General features: G+C 59.4%; 1 protein-coding gene across 1 annotated transcript in view; it reads left to right on the top strand.

Annotated features, from left to right (window-relative positions):
- MYH14 (myosin heavy chain 14) overlaps nt 1-14,023 on the top strand; it is a 39,392-nt gene extending 25,369 nt beyond the window's left edge. Inside the window, exons 29-42 of the mRNA XM_078146443.1 lie at nt 2,256-2,462; nt 2,983-3,087; nt 3,459-3,611; nt 4,480-4,728; nt 5,381-5,593; nt 5,757-5,969; nt 6,201-6,362; nt 8,769-8,897; nt 9,654-9,742; nt 9,846-9,969; nt 11,359-11,567; nt 11,880-11,988; nt 12,451-12,623; nt 12,727-14,023. Of these exons, the coding sequence (XP_078002569.1) occupies nt 2,256-2,462; nt 2,983-3,087; nt 3,459-3,611; nt 4,480-4,728; nt 5,381-5,593; nt 5,757-5,969; nt 6,201-6,362; nt 8,769-8,897; nt 9,654-9,742; nt 9,846-9,969; nt 11,359-11,567; nt 11,880-11,988; nt 12,451-12,623; nt 12,727-12,880 (2,289 nt within the window). The 3' untranslated portion in view covers nt 12,881-14,023. The remainder of the gene's footprint in view (nt 1-2,255; nt 2,463-2,982; nt 3,088-3,458; nt 3,612-4,479; nt 4,729-5,380; nt 5,594-5,756; nt 5,970-6,200; nt 6,363-8,768; nt 8,898-9,653; nt 9,743-9,845; nt 9,970-11,358; nt 11,568-11,879; nt 11,989-12,450; nt 12,624-12,726) is intronic.
- Nucleotides 14,024-14,900: the final 877 nt, after the last annotated feature.

Genomic DNA, 14,900 nt, shown 5'->3' with positions numbered 1-14,900 from the left:
TGGCAGTTCTGGTCTGGCTGAAGAGCCCCAGGAGGGCCTAGAGGTCGCTTCAGGGCAGGGGGAGGGTGTGAAAAGAGGGAGGCCCTGGCATCAGACCCCTTCTCAGGAAAATGAGGGGCTGACTGGCTGGACAGTCTGTTTTATTTATTTACTTACTTATTGGTGATGCAGTTGGAGTTAAGTGACTTGCCCAGAGTCACACAGCTACTGAGTGTTATGTGCCTGAGTCCAGATTTGAGCTCAAGTCTTCCTGACTCCCAGGCCGGTGCTCTGTCCACTGCGCCACCTAACTGCCCCTTCCAATAGTCTGTTAAAAGCCTTTCTAGGGAGCAGGCCCCAAGAGAGGGAGGGAGCCTCCCTCTCCTGCTTCAGAGAGACTGGCTTCTGAGATTCCTCGAGCCGTGTCCCTGGAAAAGACATGGGCCTTAATGGAGAAATGCTGGTCCTGAGAGATGGGGCTGAGGCTCTAAGACCATCAGCTGAGACACAACCCTTCTTGGGGCACAGGGCACCGCATTGGGCACAGGAAGACCTGAGTTCAAAACTGGCTGCAGCCTGGTAGCTGGGCAAGTCATGTCACCTCTGCCTCAGTTTCCTCACCTATAAAATGAAGGGGTTGGACCCAATGGCCTAAATCTATGGCCCTGTAATCTCTCTGTGTCTCTCTCTCCCTTCCTCTCTCTTTCCCCATCCCTCCTTCCCTCCTTTCTCTTCCACCTCCCCTCCCCCCTCTGTCTCTGTCTTTCTGGCCCTGAACTGAGCCCCAGCTGGGCCTTTTCTGGACGTGAGGGGTCAGAACCTGGCCTTGCAGGAAGCAGGGGATGTTCTCAAGGTCACCCCGGGTCACAGATAACCACTGGCTCTCTCCCGTCTGCTTTGACATATGTGTGAGACCTGCCAGGCCGGCCAAAGGGAGGGGCGAGCCTGAGGAGAAAGCCCCCTCTAGGGGCAGCTAGATGGCACAGTGGATTGAGCTCTGCCCTTGAAATCAGGAAGACATGAGTTCAAATCCAGTCTCAGACACATGACACTTACTAGCTGTGTGACACTGGGGGAGGTCACTTAACCCCAATTGCCTCACCAAAAGGAAAAAAGAAAAACAAGTCCCCTCTGCCTCCCGGCCTCAGGCTTAGGGCCTGAGCCTCCCAGGCAGGGATCCCCCCAGGGCCGGGCCCCGAGTGCAGGAAGCCCTTTCTGTGTCCACATCCCTGATTTCATCAGGCAGGGCTGTTCCTGTGGAGGAAACTCCTCCCCTGAGACACGAGTCCCCTCCGCAGCGAGCTGACCCCAGGGGCTGCTGGCCCTGAGAGGCAGGGAGGGTGAGCATTATCAGCGCCACCTTCAGGCAAGGAAACAGGCTTGGAGGAGAACACAGCTTGCTCAAGATCACTTAGCTAGGATTCGAACCCAGGTCACTTGACTCCAAGGCACTGAACCAGTACACCGATCAGCGTGCATTTACTAAATCTCTGCAGTGTGCCAGGCAGTGCAGCAGGCGCTGGCATGTGAAGCAGAGCCCTGCCCTCACATATCTTATCAAAACAGACACAGAACACATACAGTGGAAGTGGGGTGGGGGGAGCGGGGACCTCGTGTAGGAGGTCGCACTAGAACTGAGCTTGGAAAGAAAGCTGGGATTGATTTTAAGAGGCAGAGGTGAGGAGAGAGCATTCCAGGCATGAGGCACAGCAGCCAAAGGCCCAGGAATGGGAGATGGAGTGGTGTGTGTGAATGGGAGAGCTCAGTGGCTCTCTAGATCATGGGGTAAAACTCAGTCAAAACAAGGGTCCCTAAACCGTATCACAGGATTCCTACCAGCTTAGAAACCACAGGTTAGTGGTAGTGGTAGTAGTAGTAGTAGTAGTAGTAGTAGTAGTAGTAGTAGTAGTAGTAGTAGTAGTAGTAGTAATGCACATTAAAATCCCAGAGGAGCAATGAGGCCGCCCTCACTGGACAGCTCCCATCTCCCTCCGTGAGACTGTGGCCCTGCTCCGGATTGAACAGTTGATAAGTGGCAGAAACAGGCCTCCAATCTGGGTCTTCCAACTCAGAGACAAAGAGCAGAAGGACCGAGGACCTGGGTTTGGGTCCTGTTTTGGGTACTCGGTAGCTGCGTGGTCCCAGTAAATCCTCTCTCCTGTCTCAGGCATTTTATCTGTAAGATCGGGTACCTACTGTGCCGGGTCATAGACGGACACGTCCTGCAGCCCTTCCAGGGCTGGGCCCAGGACCTCATTCTCTGCCATCTCCCCCAGGGCAAAGGTGCTTGGGAGAAGACCCGACTGGCCCTGGAAGCCGAGGTGTCCGAGCTGCGGGCCGAGCTGGGCAGCCTGCAGGCTTCGCGGCAGGAGGGCGACCAGCGGCGCCGGCGGCTCGAGACCCAGCTGCAGGAGCTGCAGGCCCGGGCTGGCGATGGCGAGCGCACCCGGGCCGAAGCGGCCGACAAGCTGCAGAGAGCCCAGGTGAGCCTGGCCTGCGGCCGGAGGGGACTCAGGTGAGATTGGGAGGTGGGGTCCTTGGCCTTCGGACCCCGGCGAGACCAGCGCGGGCCTGCGCAGCACCCCCCCCCCCCAGGGCTTTTCTTCTCCATCATCAATCAATCCGCAAAGTAGTTAGTGAGCATCCGCTGTACGTCAGGCACTGCCAATCCTGGCAGTGAGGCAGAGCCTGCCCTCAGGAAGCCCAGGGTGCCCAGGTGTTTGGCCACTTCTTTGGCATCGTCCTAGTTCCCTTCCCTGTATTCTCCCGTTTGTCGGCGTCTTTAGAAAGTACTAGACACCGCTGCGGGGTCTCCCCACCCCCGCCGCAGAATCTCCTTTTTTGGCCTCTCTGGGTCTCAGTGTTCCCAACTGTGGAACTGGGAAGGAGGGGATCAGACTTCTCCAAGCCTTTCCCCTCCCACCCTTCGCATGCGGATGACCAGGGAGGGAAGGATCGGGCAGCCAGAGCCGCGCTGATGGGGAGTCTCTGCGCCCCTCTCAGGCGGAGCTGGACAGTGTCTCGGGGGCCCTGAGTGAGGCCGAGTCCAAAGTGATCCGCCTAAGTAAGGAGCTGAGCAGCGCCGAAGTCCAGCTCCATGACGCGCAGGTAAAGAAAGGGGAACGAACACTGCAGCCGACTCACCGCCAGCCCGCCTTCCCTCTGGCACAGTCCCACACGCACAGCCGGGGAGCCTGGTTCCGCCATGTAGAAGCCAGGTCACCTTGGACAAGTCCCCTTCCCTGTCTGGGCCTTGCTGAAGTGATCTCTGGGTCCCTTCCCCCGGTTCTGCATCAGCCCAGGACCCCACCTCTCTAAAATGAAAAAGGGACTCTGGCTAGGCTAGCTCGGAACTCCTGTGACCCCTCCCTCTGTTCATTTGTCCATCCATCTGTCTACCCCCAGTCCTCCCCCAGTGCCCATCCCCATTACTCCTTCTTCCTTCTCCCCCAACCGCCATCAACCTGTCCCACCCCCAGGAGCTCCTGCAGGAGGAGACACGGGCCAAGCTGGCCCTGGGGTCCCGGGTTCGAGGGCTGGAGAGCGAGGCCGCTGGGCTGCGGGAACAGCTGGAGGAAGAGGCAGCGGCCAGGGAGCGAGCCGGGAGGGAGCTGCAGACGGCCCAGGCCCAGGTGAGCTGTGAGGGAAGGGAAATGCCCTTGTCTGGGGCTGTCGGGGGGGGGGGAAGGGGAACACCTGTCATTGATCACCTTGGAGGTTCGGGAGAGGGACGATGGTTGTCCAAAGCAGGAGGACCCGGTTTGAGGAAAGATGCCACAGGTGGCGTGGACCCCCAAGCAGACCAGATACCCGTGTGGATTTATGGCCTCGGCTAAGGAGAGAGGTCAGGGTTGCATGGGAAAGCTGAGAGATGGGCAGGTTGCAGTCACAGCTACAGGAGTGGATGAGAGGGTCCAGAGAAGGCCAATAGAAGCCTGAGACCATCCACGCTGGCCCTGGGAGAGGAGGGTGAAGGGAGGAGGACAGCCATCCCGAGAACTAAAGGAAGGTAGATTGGAGGAGACACCCTTGGCCGACAGCCCCCTCAGGAGCTGGGAGAGGAGACAAGGAAGGTGCCATAGGAGACGTCTCACCCAAGATCTCGGTGGCCACATATGACGGAAATTCTCACCGGGACATTAAAGTGGTAGTCTGGCCTAGTGCGCAGAGCCCAGGCTAGAGCCAGCCCGGGGTGAGGGAGGACCAGAGCTGGCATAGGAGGAGGGGGAAGAGACTCGAAGATTGGATGATGGATTGGTGGGATGTTTAGAGGGTCCGGAGCTCGGGAGGAGGGGATCACTGGCTGACATCCCCATGACCACGAGGGCAGAGAGAAGGAACCCTGGAGGACCCCCAAAGTGAAGAGCGGGAGAAACACGGGAGGGGTTCCAGGACAGAGCCTGAGGTGTGGGAGAGGCTGGCTGCCCACCCTGAAGGAAGTTCAGGACTCAGGCCTCTGGGGCCGAGCATTGAGGGCTCAAGGTGAACCCCATCCCCCAGCTGTCAGAGTGGCGGCGGCGGCAAGAGGAAGAGGCAGGAGCCCTGGAGGCCGGAGAGGAGGCCCGCCGGCGGGCGGCCCGAGAGGCCGAGGCCTTGGCCCAGAGGCTGGCCGAGAAGACCGAGGCGACCGAGCGGCTGGAGAGGGGCCGGCGGCAGCTGCAGCAGGAGCTAGACGATGTCTCCATGGATCTGGAGCAGCAGCGGCACCTCGTCAGCAGCCTGGAGAAGAAACAGAAGAAGTTCGACCAGGTACTTGGGGAGTAGGGTGAGGAGCCTCAGAGCTGGAAGTGACGGGGACCTCTGCTTGGAGACCTCCAGTGCCAAGAGGCAGCTCAGACTCGGGAATCCAGACCCTGTGGGAGTCGGTCAGACTCGCCCCCTGCCAGGTCAGGCTCAACCTGGTTTCTCTGCTTTCTGGGCCATCCCCTGGACAGCCCTCTTGTCCCTCAAGTCAGGTGAACTTGCAGACTTACTGTGTGTGCTGGGGATAGAAAGAAAGGCAAAACCTCAGTCCTGGCCCGGGAGGAGCTCCACACCTGGCCAATAATGATGAGCCCAGGAGCTCATCACCCAGGCAGGAGAAACTGGGGGTTCTGTTGGAGGGAAGGAGGAAGGGGGGGGTTGTAGCCCCGATTGTAGCCTCAGTCCTGGGCCCCAGACTCTCTCAGAGCCCAGGAGGGGCCAGGCCCTGGGAGTTCTTTTTGGTCCCCACCGACCTGGTTCTCGTGAGCACAGACATTGTGTTTGTCTGGGCCTTGGGCACGATGTGGCCCAGAGAAGGCCAGGAGCTGGTGTGGTCACCCAACCAGGCCGAAGCTTTGGGCTCCCTGGGCTCATCCGTCGGACTGTACATCTTTCCTCCTCCTCATCCTCCTGGGGGCTTGTGCCTCTTTCTGATCAGCTCCTGGCAGAGGAGAAAGCAGTGTCCCAGAGGGCGGTGGAGGAACGGGAGCGGGCAGAGGCTGAGGGCAGGGAGCGAGAGGCCCGGGCCCTGGCGCTGGCCCGGGCCCTGGAAGAGGAGCGTGAGGCTCGGGAGGAGTTGGAGCGGCAGAACCGGGCCCTCCGGGCAGAGCTGGAGGAGCTGCTGAGTAACAAGGACGACGTGGGCAAGAGCGTAAGGCCGGACCCTGCCAGCCGGCGGGCCCCTCCTTGTCCCCGGGGCCCCTCCCCGCAGCCGGGGCCCCTCCCCCTGCCCGCGGGCCCCTCCTCGCCCCCTCAGGGCCCCGGGCTCCCTCTGTGCCTCCCCCGGCCTAGTGCTCACTCGCTAGTCTCCCCAGGTGCACGAAATGGAGAGAGCCCGCCGGGCAGCGGAGCAGGCGGCCGCCGACCTTCGCACTCAGGTAACGGAGCTGGAGGACGAGCTGATGGCCGCCGAGGACGCTAAGCTGCGCCTGGAGGTGACGGCCCAGGCGCTGAAGGCTCAGCATGAGCGGGAGCTGCAGGGCCGGGATGAGGCTGGCGAGGAGAGGAGGCGGCTTCTGGCCAAGCAGGTGGGGCCCCGGGCGGCGAGGCCCCCCAAGGAGGGAGGAGGCACCCTAGGGAGTAGAGAAGCCCCCAAGGAAGTGGGGAGGCCCCCGAGGGAGTAGGGAGGCCCTGAGGCAGGGGGGAGGAAGCAGGGAGGCGTTGAGGCAGGGGGGGGCCCCGAGAGCTGAGGGAAGCAGGCTGGCCAGCAGGCCCCAGTGGGTGGGCTGACCTGCCCCTCGTCTGCCCCCTTCCCTTAGTTAAGGGACGCGGAGGTCGAGCGCGATGAGGAGAGGAAGCAGAGGGCGCTGGCCATGGCCGCCCGCAAGAAGGCAGAGCTGGAGCTGGAGGAGTTGAAGGCCCAGGTGGGCTCTGCGGGTCAGGGAAAGGAAGAGGCCATGAAGCAGCTGCGGAAGACACAGGTGGGCACAGGGCTGCGGCCGGGTGGGTGGCCCTGGCATCCAAGCGGACACCACAAGAATTGATTTACTTTGTCTTTCCTGAATTTAATGATCCCCCTCACCCCAATTGCATTTTCAGAGTAGAACAGAAAGAGCAAATGGGAATATTGCATGTAGCTTACATAGGCATTTATTAAGCACCTGCTGTTTACCAGGCACCACTAAGTGAGAGGGATTGGGTCCAGGCTTACTTTATAAGGGGAGAGGAGTCACCCCTGACTCAAAAAAGTGCCCTCCTCCCCCAAACATTTTCTTCTAAGCCCATGCTCCCAGACTGCCTTTCTTTCTTTCCTGGGCATGGCATAGAAGGGTTTCTTTGAGGGGCAAGGGTCACCCTAAATGCCTCTGAGGTTCTTTCCACCTCTGAGATGATTAGATTCTATAACTAGGGTTAGACCAAAGGGGGTTTGTGGCCTCCGAGTTGGTGATGGGCGTCTTCCTGCTGGGCCCCAGGGTCCAAGTTTGTGGGCAGAAGCTGTCTCTTTCTGGAACCATCTGGAAAGAGTCCCAGACTGGGAAGCCAGGCCCAGGGTCCTGTCTCCCTCTTTGCCACTGGCCTACGTAAGGCCCTGGATCAGCCATTCCAGCAGATGTTTTATTGAGCATCTGTTATGTACCAGGTAATGCAATCACAGAGGTGAGCTAGCCCCTGCCTCCTGAGAGCTCTTGTCTGGGGCCGGTGGGAGGTCATGGGGACCTTGGGCTGAGCCTATACCCATGTGCCTGCCCAGCCCTCCCCCCCCACCAGCCCAGCCTGGGGACTCCAAGTGTCCAGGGAGAGGGCTGTGACATCTGAATCTGGGGCCTGGCTTAAGGGAGGGCCCCTCTAAGTCATCCCCAGAGACTATTCCAAGGGCTGCCCTCACTGCTAGGAGCTGTTCTTGTCCCTTTGGGGCTGAGCAGAGAACCCTGCAAAGGCTCCCCCAGCCTCCCCTCCTCTGGCTGCTGTCCAGCTTAGCCAGAATTAGGCTGGTAGATAGCCTGACCAGGCCATCCACAGCTATTACTTTACAGGGGTGCCATTTTCTTTGTCCCCAGGACTTAGCCGGGGGCCTAGTGAGTGTTTAATAAATGTTTGTTGACTGACTCAAAGGAATCTCCAGTTCAGCAAACTCTGCTAAGCACCTACTGTGTACTAAGTGCCATACTAGACTCTGGAGATGCAGCTACAACAGCAAGACCTTCCCTGCCCTCGAGTAACTTATGTTCTCTGGGACACAGAATGTCTGGCGGGTGGGGAGTGGCCTGTATTTGGACAGAGACCGGTATACGAAGCTGATGGTGCTGTATCAGTCCCCACCTAGACTGCCCGTTTCCACCTTTGACATTAATACTAATGATAAAGAGGCAAATACAGCTTACAAGTACAATCTCATCTGTCCCTCACAACATCCCTGGGAGGCAAGTGCTATTAGGTTACCCATTTACAGATGGGGAAGCCGAGGCAAGCAGGAGCAGTGACTTGCCCAGGGTCACCCAGCTAGTAGATGTCTGAGGTCATATCTGAACTCGGTCTTCCTGATTTCGGGTCAGATGCTTGCTCCACAGAGCCATCGGCTATCTCAAAAACAAAACTGCCCTGAAAACTGCCCCCCTTCTATGCAGCCTATGTGTGTCCTGGCTCTGCCTCTAAGAGTCTGTGTGACCTTGGACAAGTCCTTTCCCCTCCCCTGGGACTCCTCGAGGGTTCCAGGGCCCCTCTTCATACTCAAGGGGGTTTACTGGCAGGAGGAGGAGGGCCAGAGTGGAAAGGGTGGCCCTGAGCCCTCGAACCTGACCTCTGGACCACCCCCACAGCCCAGCAGTCACAGCCCCTGGGTCTAGAATACTTTCCAACTGGCCAAGCGCTCGACAGAAATGACCTCATTGGATCCTCACAACGACCTGGGAGGCGGGGGCTTTTAGGATCCCCATTGTACAGATGGGGACACTGAGGCTGAGCACGGTTCCATGCCATAGCTGGGAGGGCTGCTGATGGTGGTCATTGCTGGAGAGAAGAGGAACTGGACCCTTTGAGGGCTCCCAATGTTCATTAACTCCTTCTGGACACAGAAATGTGCTTTTTTTTAAAAAAAAAAAAAAAGCTGGGAGTGGGAGGGAATGACCAAGACAACCCCGGTTTTTTTTTCCTGTCTAAACTCATTCCATGCTGATGCCCCTCGTGCTAGGAGGGCAACCTGACATCTGGATCACCCTCTCTCAGCCTTAGTTTCCTCCTCTGTGAAATGAGGTCGGACTCTGATCCAGGCACGAAAGGCGAAGGAGAGGGGGGAGGGCGGCGATGGGGGCTCCCCGGAACAGGGCATGGAGAGGCTGGGGGCGGGGGGTGGGGAACGGCTCTCGGCGAGTCCAAGGTCTTTCTTCCAGGCCCAGATGAAGGAGCTGTGGCGGGAAGTGGAGGAGTCTCGAACTTCCCGGGAGGAGATCTTTACCCAGAACCGGGAGAATGAGAAGAGGCTCAAGAGCCTTGAGGAGGAGCTGCTGAAGCTGCAGGAGGTGAGGAGGCTGCTCGGAGCCCTTATCAGGGAAAGCCCGGGATTCGGGGAAAAGGAGCAGAGGAGTGCCTGCCTGAAGAAGCTGGCCTTCCCCTGTGGGGAGGGGCATGATACCATGAGCTTATCTAGGGAGTGCCTTCTGGCTGGAAGGTACAGCGCGCCCAAATGCAGCCTGGCTGGAGATAAAGTATCGAGTTTGAGGGAAAGCTCCTGGAGTTCCAGTGCCTGATTAGGAGGCTTCAGGGCTGCAACCTAGAGCCAGCCCTGCCTCCTGGGGAGGAGGATCAGCTGCATGGCCCTGGTCCAAGTGGGAGGGGAGGGGAAAGGGTCTGTACCCGGGAGGTGGCCGGCCCTGTGAGTAGGAGGCGAACGACGAGAGAGCATCGTTCTCAAAACTGAGCCGGCAGGATCGAGGTGAAGACGGGGATGGGTGGCGTCAGGAGATGAGGCCCAAGAAAAGGGGTTCGGGTTTAGCACTGGAGGGATGCTGGACCGGGGGAAGACCCTGCAGGGGAGGCCGGGGCGCATACGGCCCGGAAGGAGGGAGATGAGGCTAGGCCAACGAGACTTCCCACTGCCCGCAGGGGCAGAAGCCTCGAGGGAAACGAATTCTCTGACAGCCCCAGTGAAGTCCGGGCTGTTCGGAGGGAGGAGCAGGTCTCAGCATGGGGCCGACCTCCGGGCACCACAGCCCCGGGTAATGCCCGTGAAGAAGGGCCGGCTGACCTGCGCGTGTCCCTTCTCCACTTGCCCGCAGGAGCTCGCGGCCTCGGACCGGGCCCGGCGCCAAGCGCAGCAGGATCGGGACGACATGGCAGACGAGGCAGCCAACGGGAACCTGGCCAAGTGCGTCTACCCCGCCCCCGCCCCCAGTCCTTTCCCGGTGTCGTGCCCCACCCCTGGCTTGCGCCGGGCTGCTTAGGTATTAACGCCCCTCCCTGCCCTCCAGGGCGGCCCTAGCAGAGGAGAAGCGGCAGCTCGAGGGGCGACTGGGCCAACTGGAAGAGGAGCTGGAGGAAGAGCATGGGAACCTGGAGCTGCTCAATGACCGTTACCGCAAGCTGCTGCTGCAGGTGGGCCCGGGGGCGAGCAAGGGCAACCCAGGCCTCCTGGGCGAGCTGATCCACCCCTCTGGGGCCTCTGGCCGGGTAGCCCGTTCTCCTGCATGGGACCTCCTCTTCCTGCCCCACACGCCCTGCTCTGGAGGGGGAGGAAGGGGCCCGCCCACCTAGGGGGAGGAAGGGGAGCGCCTACATAGGGATAGGAAGGGGAGCGCCCACCTAAGGGGAGAAAGGAGCCTCGCCCACTCAGGGGAGGAAGGAACTAGCCCCGCCCACCTAGGTGCAGAAAAACATCTTCCTCTTCACTAAAGGATCATAGATGGAGAGTTCGAAGGGAATTTGGAGGCCATGGAGTCCAACTCCTTCATTTTTGTAAAGAGAGAAACTGAGGCCTAGACTTAGCCGGAACTCCCTCCCAGCCCAGGAGCCTGCTGGGGGTGGGGGATAAGGGGGCCAGGCTTGGGGTTTCACTGGGATAGGGAACCGCCAGGTGAGGAGCTATCTACCAAAGACAGCACAGGCTGACACCCTCTCTGCAAGTACTGGTAAACAGAGGCGGGTGGTGTCCTGACAGGTTAAGGTCTTCCTGGTGGCTCTGGGCCGGTGCTAGGCCAAAAGCCAAGGGAGCTGGGGGGAGGTGGATAGAATCATAGGCCAGCCCAGACACAACGTGAAACAGCTCCCCGGCTCCGAGAGCTGGGAGTACCTGAGAGGTAGGTCACCTCCCCACCCCCATCCCGGAGACCCTCCTCCGGACCACTCCTCAGTGACCTTCCTAATGGAAGTCCTTGCAAAGTCCTGTCCCAAGGCTGGATGCAGTCACGGCGACATGGCCTGGCCGGGCACAGGGCAGGGACACTGGTCCTCTCCCTCTCTCAGAACCCCGGGATGTAGCTGAGGCTGCTAGGGGCTCCCCAACCCTTGAGCTTCAAGCAGAGATGGGCCAGAGGGTGATACAATCACCTTCGAGCCTTGGGAAAGGGGCAGGAGCTTCCTGACAGTTCTGAAGTTCTGGCATTCTTGGCCTGGGTCTCCCTGGCCTCCAGCTCCCCCAGTTCCATAACCCCACCGAGCCCTGCTCAGGGTACCTGCCTTCTCCTAGCTCCATGCCCCCACCTTCCCCTATGCTCCTGCCCCCACCTACCCCCATGCTCCTGCCCCCTTTCTCCCTGCCCCACCTCCTGTTCAGAGTACCTGCCTCCCCCCCAGCTCCATGCCCCCGCCTGCCCCCAGCTCCATGCCCCCACCTCCCCCCATGCTCCTGCCCCCACCTCCTCCCAGCTCCATGACCCCACTTCCCCCCAGCTCCATGCCCCCATCTCCCCCCATGCTCCTGCCCCCTTCCCCCCAAGACCCCGCCTCCCTTGCCATTACCACCACCCTCCCCCTTCCTCTGGCCAGGTGGAGTCTCTGACCACGGAGCTATCGGCTGAGCGGAGTTTCTCCGCCAAGGCAGAAAGTGGACGGCAGCAGCTGGAGCGTCAGATCCAGGAACTGCGAGGCCGCCTGGGCGAGGAGGATGCTGGGGTCAGAGCCCGCCACAAGATGCTCATCGCATCTCTAGAGTCCAAGCTGGCCCAGGCTGAGGAGCAGCTGGAGCAGGAGAGCAGGTGAGGCCGGAGAGAGGATTTCGCTTTGCTGCCTCAGCTAGAGAATGGGCTGACATTTCTAGGCATCGGTCTAGCCTGGACAGCCTTGTCACTCAGTTAAGGGCAGCTCTAGAGTCTGAGAAGATGGGTGGGCGAGGGAGAGAAGAATGAAAGAGGCGATGATGGATGAAAAACTGCACTGGGGAGTGGGAATATGGGCAGGAACTTGGGGGAAAGGGTGTCAAGAAACGGGGGCAACAATTGCCTCCGAGGGCCTGGGGAACCCCAGTCAGGGAACCATCGGAGTGGTGACTCCCCGTCTTCCTGCCCCAGGGAGCGCATTCTGTCGGGGAAGCTTGTCCGGAGAGCTGAGAAGCGCCTGAAGGAGGTGGTCCTGCAGGTGGATGAGGAGAGGAGGGTGGCTGACCAGCTCCGGGACCAGGTGAGGGGCTCATCGGCCAGCCTGCACAGGGGCCTTGGGCCGCTGGCCATTCTGGGCCTCAGCTTCCCCTCCTGTGAAATCAGGTGCTAGGGCTGGCTACTGTCAGGCACCTCAGCGCCTTCTCCCTCTGCCATCCTCAGAAGCTAAGAGGCCCAAGGGGAGAGCAGGGGACCGTGAGGGTGGGCAGCTGGGCCTGGAACGGGGAGAGGAGAATTGGTCTTCACAGGCTAATGAGGCAACTCTGAGATGGGGAGAGGATGTAGTGTGGACAGACAAATAGAGGCAGGGAGACCCTGGTGGAGATGGAGAGAGAAGGGGGAGAGATCTCCTAGAGGGCGCAAGGAGACAGAGAATGGGGTAGACAGAACCGGAACCCCAGAGAGAGAGGCGATGGTGGAGATGGAGAGAAGGGGACGACTGAGCCGGCCGGCCTGCCTGCCTGCCTTCTCCCCACCTCGGCAGCTGGAGAAGGGCAACCTGCGGCTGAAACAGCTGAAGCGGCAGCTGGAGGAGGCCGAGGAAGAGGCCTCCAGAGCCCAAGCTGGCCGTCGGCGGCTGCAGCGGGAGTTGGATGACGTCACTGAGTCGGCAGAGTCCATGAACCGGGAGGTCACCACGCTGAGGAACCGGCTTCGGTGAGGCCCCACGGGAGTCCTCGGACCCCCCTGGGCAGAGCTGGGGGGAGGAGGGAGGGGAGGGGGCCCAAGCTCCACCCTTTGTCTCCATCTCTCCGTGCAGGCGAGGGCCCCTCACCTTCACCACAAGGACAGTGCGTCAGGTCTTCCGCCTGGAGGAAGGGGTCGCCTCCGATGAGGAAGGAGAAGAAGCAGAAGGAGGCACTGGTCCCCCTGCTCCAGAACCTGATGTCCCCCCCCAGTCCCAGCCACAGTGACCCTCTTGTTGATTCTCTGCTCCAAATCCCCTTCCCCTCCTGCCTTCTTGCACTTTGGAGACCCCAGTGCCCAAACCAGGCACTTTAAGTCATCAAAGCTCCCAGCCCCAAATCAAGCAGTGGGCCTGGCACTTAGCTGGGGGCAGGCTTGGGGAGGGGTTCATGCCTGCTTTCCTCCCAGCCCCCAAGTCTTTGTACAACAAAAAGGGGAAGGCCCCGGCTTTCCCCTTCCCGTTTTGACTTTCTCCTTTTTACTCATTCCTCTCCTTCCCATCATACCCAATTTCTGTCCTCTTTCTTCCCAGCCTCCCTCTTCTTTGGAACAGCTTCTTCCCACCCCAAGCCCCTCTTTTCCTCATCTCCCTCTCCTCTTTCTCAGCACCATCTCCCTGTCTCCTTGCCTTCTATTTCCCCACCTCTCCTCATCTTTGCCTCCATCCTCTCATCTCCTTCTTCCCCCTCATCTTGTCTCCCTTTTCCCCTCCTCAGCATTGTCATCTTCCTCTCTTCCATCCTCAGCCCTGTATTCTCCCCTCATCTCCTCCTTTTAGGTTATTTCATCCCCTCTCTTCATCTTATCCCCCCTTCCCTCCTCATGCTTTTGTATCCCTTTGTATCTTCAGCACTTAGCACAATGCCTGGTACATAGTAGGTGCTTAATACATGTTTACTGATTGATCGATCCTTCTCATCTCACTCTCTTCCATCCTCATCTCATGCTCATCATCTCATCTCACCTCTTTTCTCCCTCCTTATCCTTCTCATCTCCCTTTCTCCTATCTCCCTTTTCTTGTCTCCTCTCCCCTCCTTTCCTCATTGCCTATTTCCCTCTCCTCATTTCTCTCCGCCATGTCTTTCATTCCCCTCTTTTCTGTCATCTGCCCTCTACCCATCCAGTCTCATTCCTTCTTTACCTCCCTTCCTCTGTTCTCCACTCTCTTCCTCTCACCTCTTTCTCGCTCCATTTCTCTCCATCTCCTTTTCCCTCCATCAGCCTCTCCTTCCCACTTCCCCACCTGATGCTCTGGTGGCTTCTGTGTGGTTTAGGTTGGCGTTTCAGGGTCAGGTATAACAGTAGCATGTGTCCTGTTCCCCTCAGCCCCTGCCCTTCCCGCTCCAGTGGAAATAAACTTCAAAGCCTTACTCGGTCCCCGAGTCCTGCCTTATTAGGTGTCCAGGGAGTGCAAACAGCTTCAAATTCTGGAGCCTCCAGCCCACTAAGCCAAGCAGCCCTACAGCATCTTGGCCTCCAAGAGTGAGGGTCAGGCCGTGGGGAATCCACTAGGACTGGGAAGTGGTGATGGAGCCCAGTCCAGGTTCATGAAGTCAGAGATAGGACCTCAGAGGCCCCCTGCAGACCATTTCCAAGCCCTATGGAGTGGGCTTGGTTTTCGTGCTGTGGCCCTGGGCACCACCTGCCCTAATGGGGGGGGGGGGAGATGGACCTTGCTCGGCAGCTGGCCAGACCCTGCTGAGGCCCAGGGAGTCACCATGAGTCTGGTGAGATTCAAGCCCAGATCCTCTGCCATCAGAACCATGGTTTGTGTCCAGAGTTGACACATGTAACCATGGAGAACGAGATATGGGAGGGTCATAGTCTTCCCATCTACCCTTGCAGTATGTCAGGTGCCCCAGGTGTGTCCAGAAGCCTGGCGTCAGAGGTTAGGGACTAGGTGAAGGGGGAAGGAGCCCTGTGTCAACCAGTGGCTCTGAAGAACATCCTCCAAACCTGGGGAAATTGTAAGAGGTACAACCAGTGCGGGCTTTGAAGTCATCACAGTGGTGCCAGCCATTTACCACTTGGAGCTTGTGTCTGCCTCTAGAAAATGGAGAGGTGGGGAGGGGGCCAACGTCCTGCGGATGTGTGTGACTGAGGTTCAGAGTGCCTGCCTCACCCCAGAGCCCCAGCTGATGAGGCAGTGTCCTGCTCTAGCACGGGCTCTTACTTCCCTGGTCGCGACGTGTACCCCGGCAGATCAGTCCCTTGTCAGCCAACAGAACCCAGATGTCAAGATGTGGG

Source organism: Phascolarctos cinereus, unplaced genomic scaffold (genome assembly GCF_003287225.1).
Source record: "Phascolarctos cinereus isolate Bilbo 61053 unplaced genomic scaffold, phaCin_HiC Scaffold_726;HRSCAF=1367, whole genome shotgun sequence".
NCBI classification, from domain to species: Eukaryota; Metazoa; Chordata; class Mammalia; order Diprotodontia; family Phascolarctidae; genus Phascolarctos; species Phascolarctos cinereus.
This window is presented reverse-complemented; position numbering and strand designations above follow the sequence as displayed.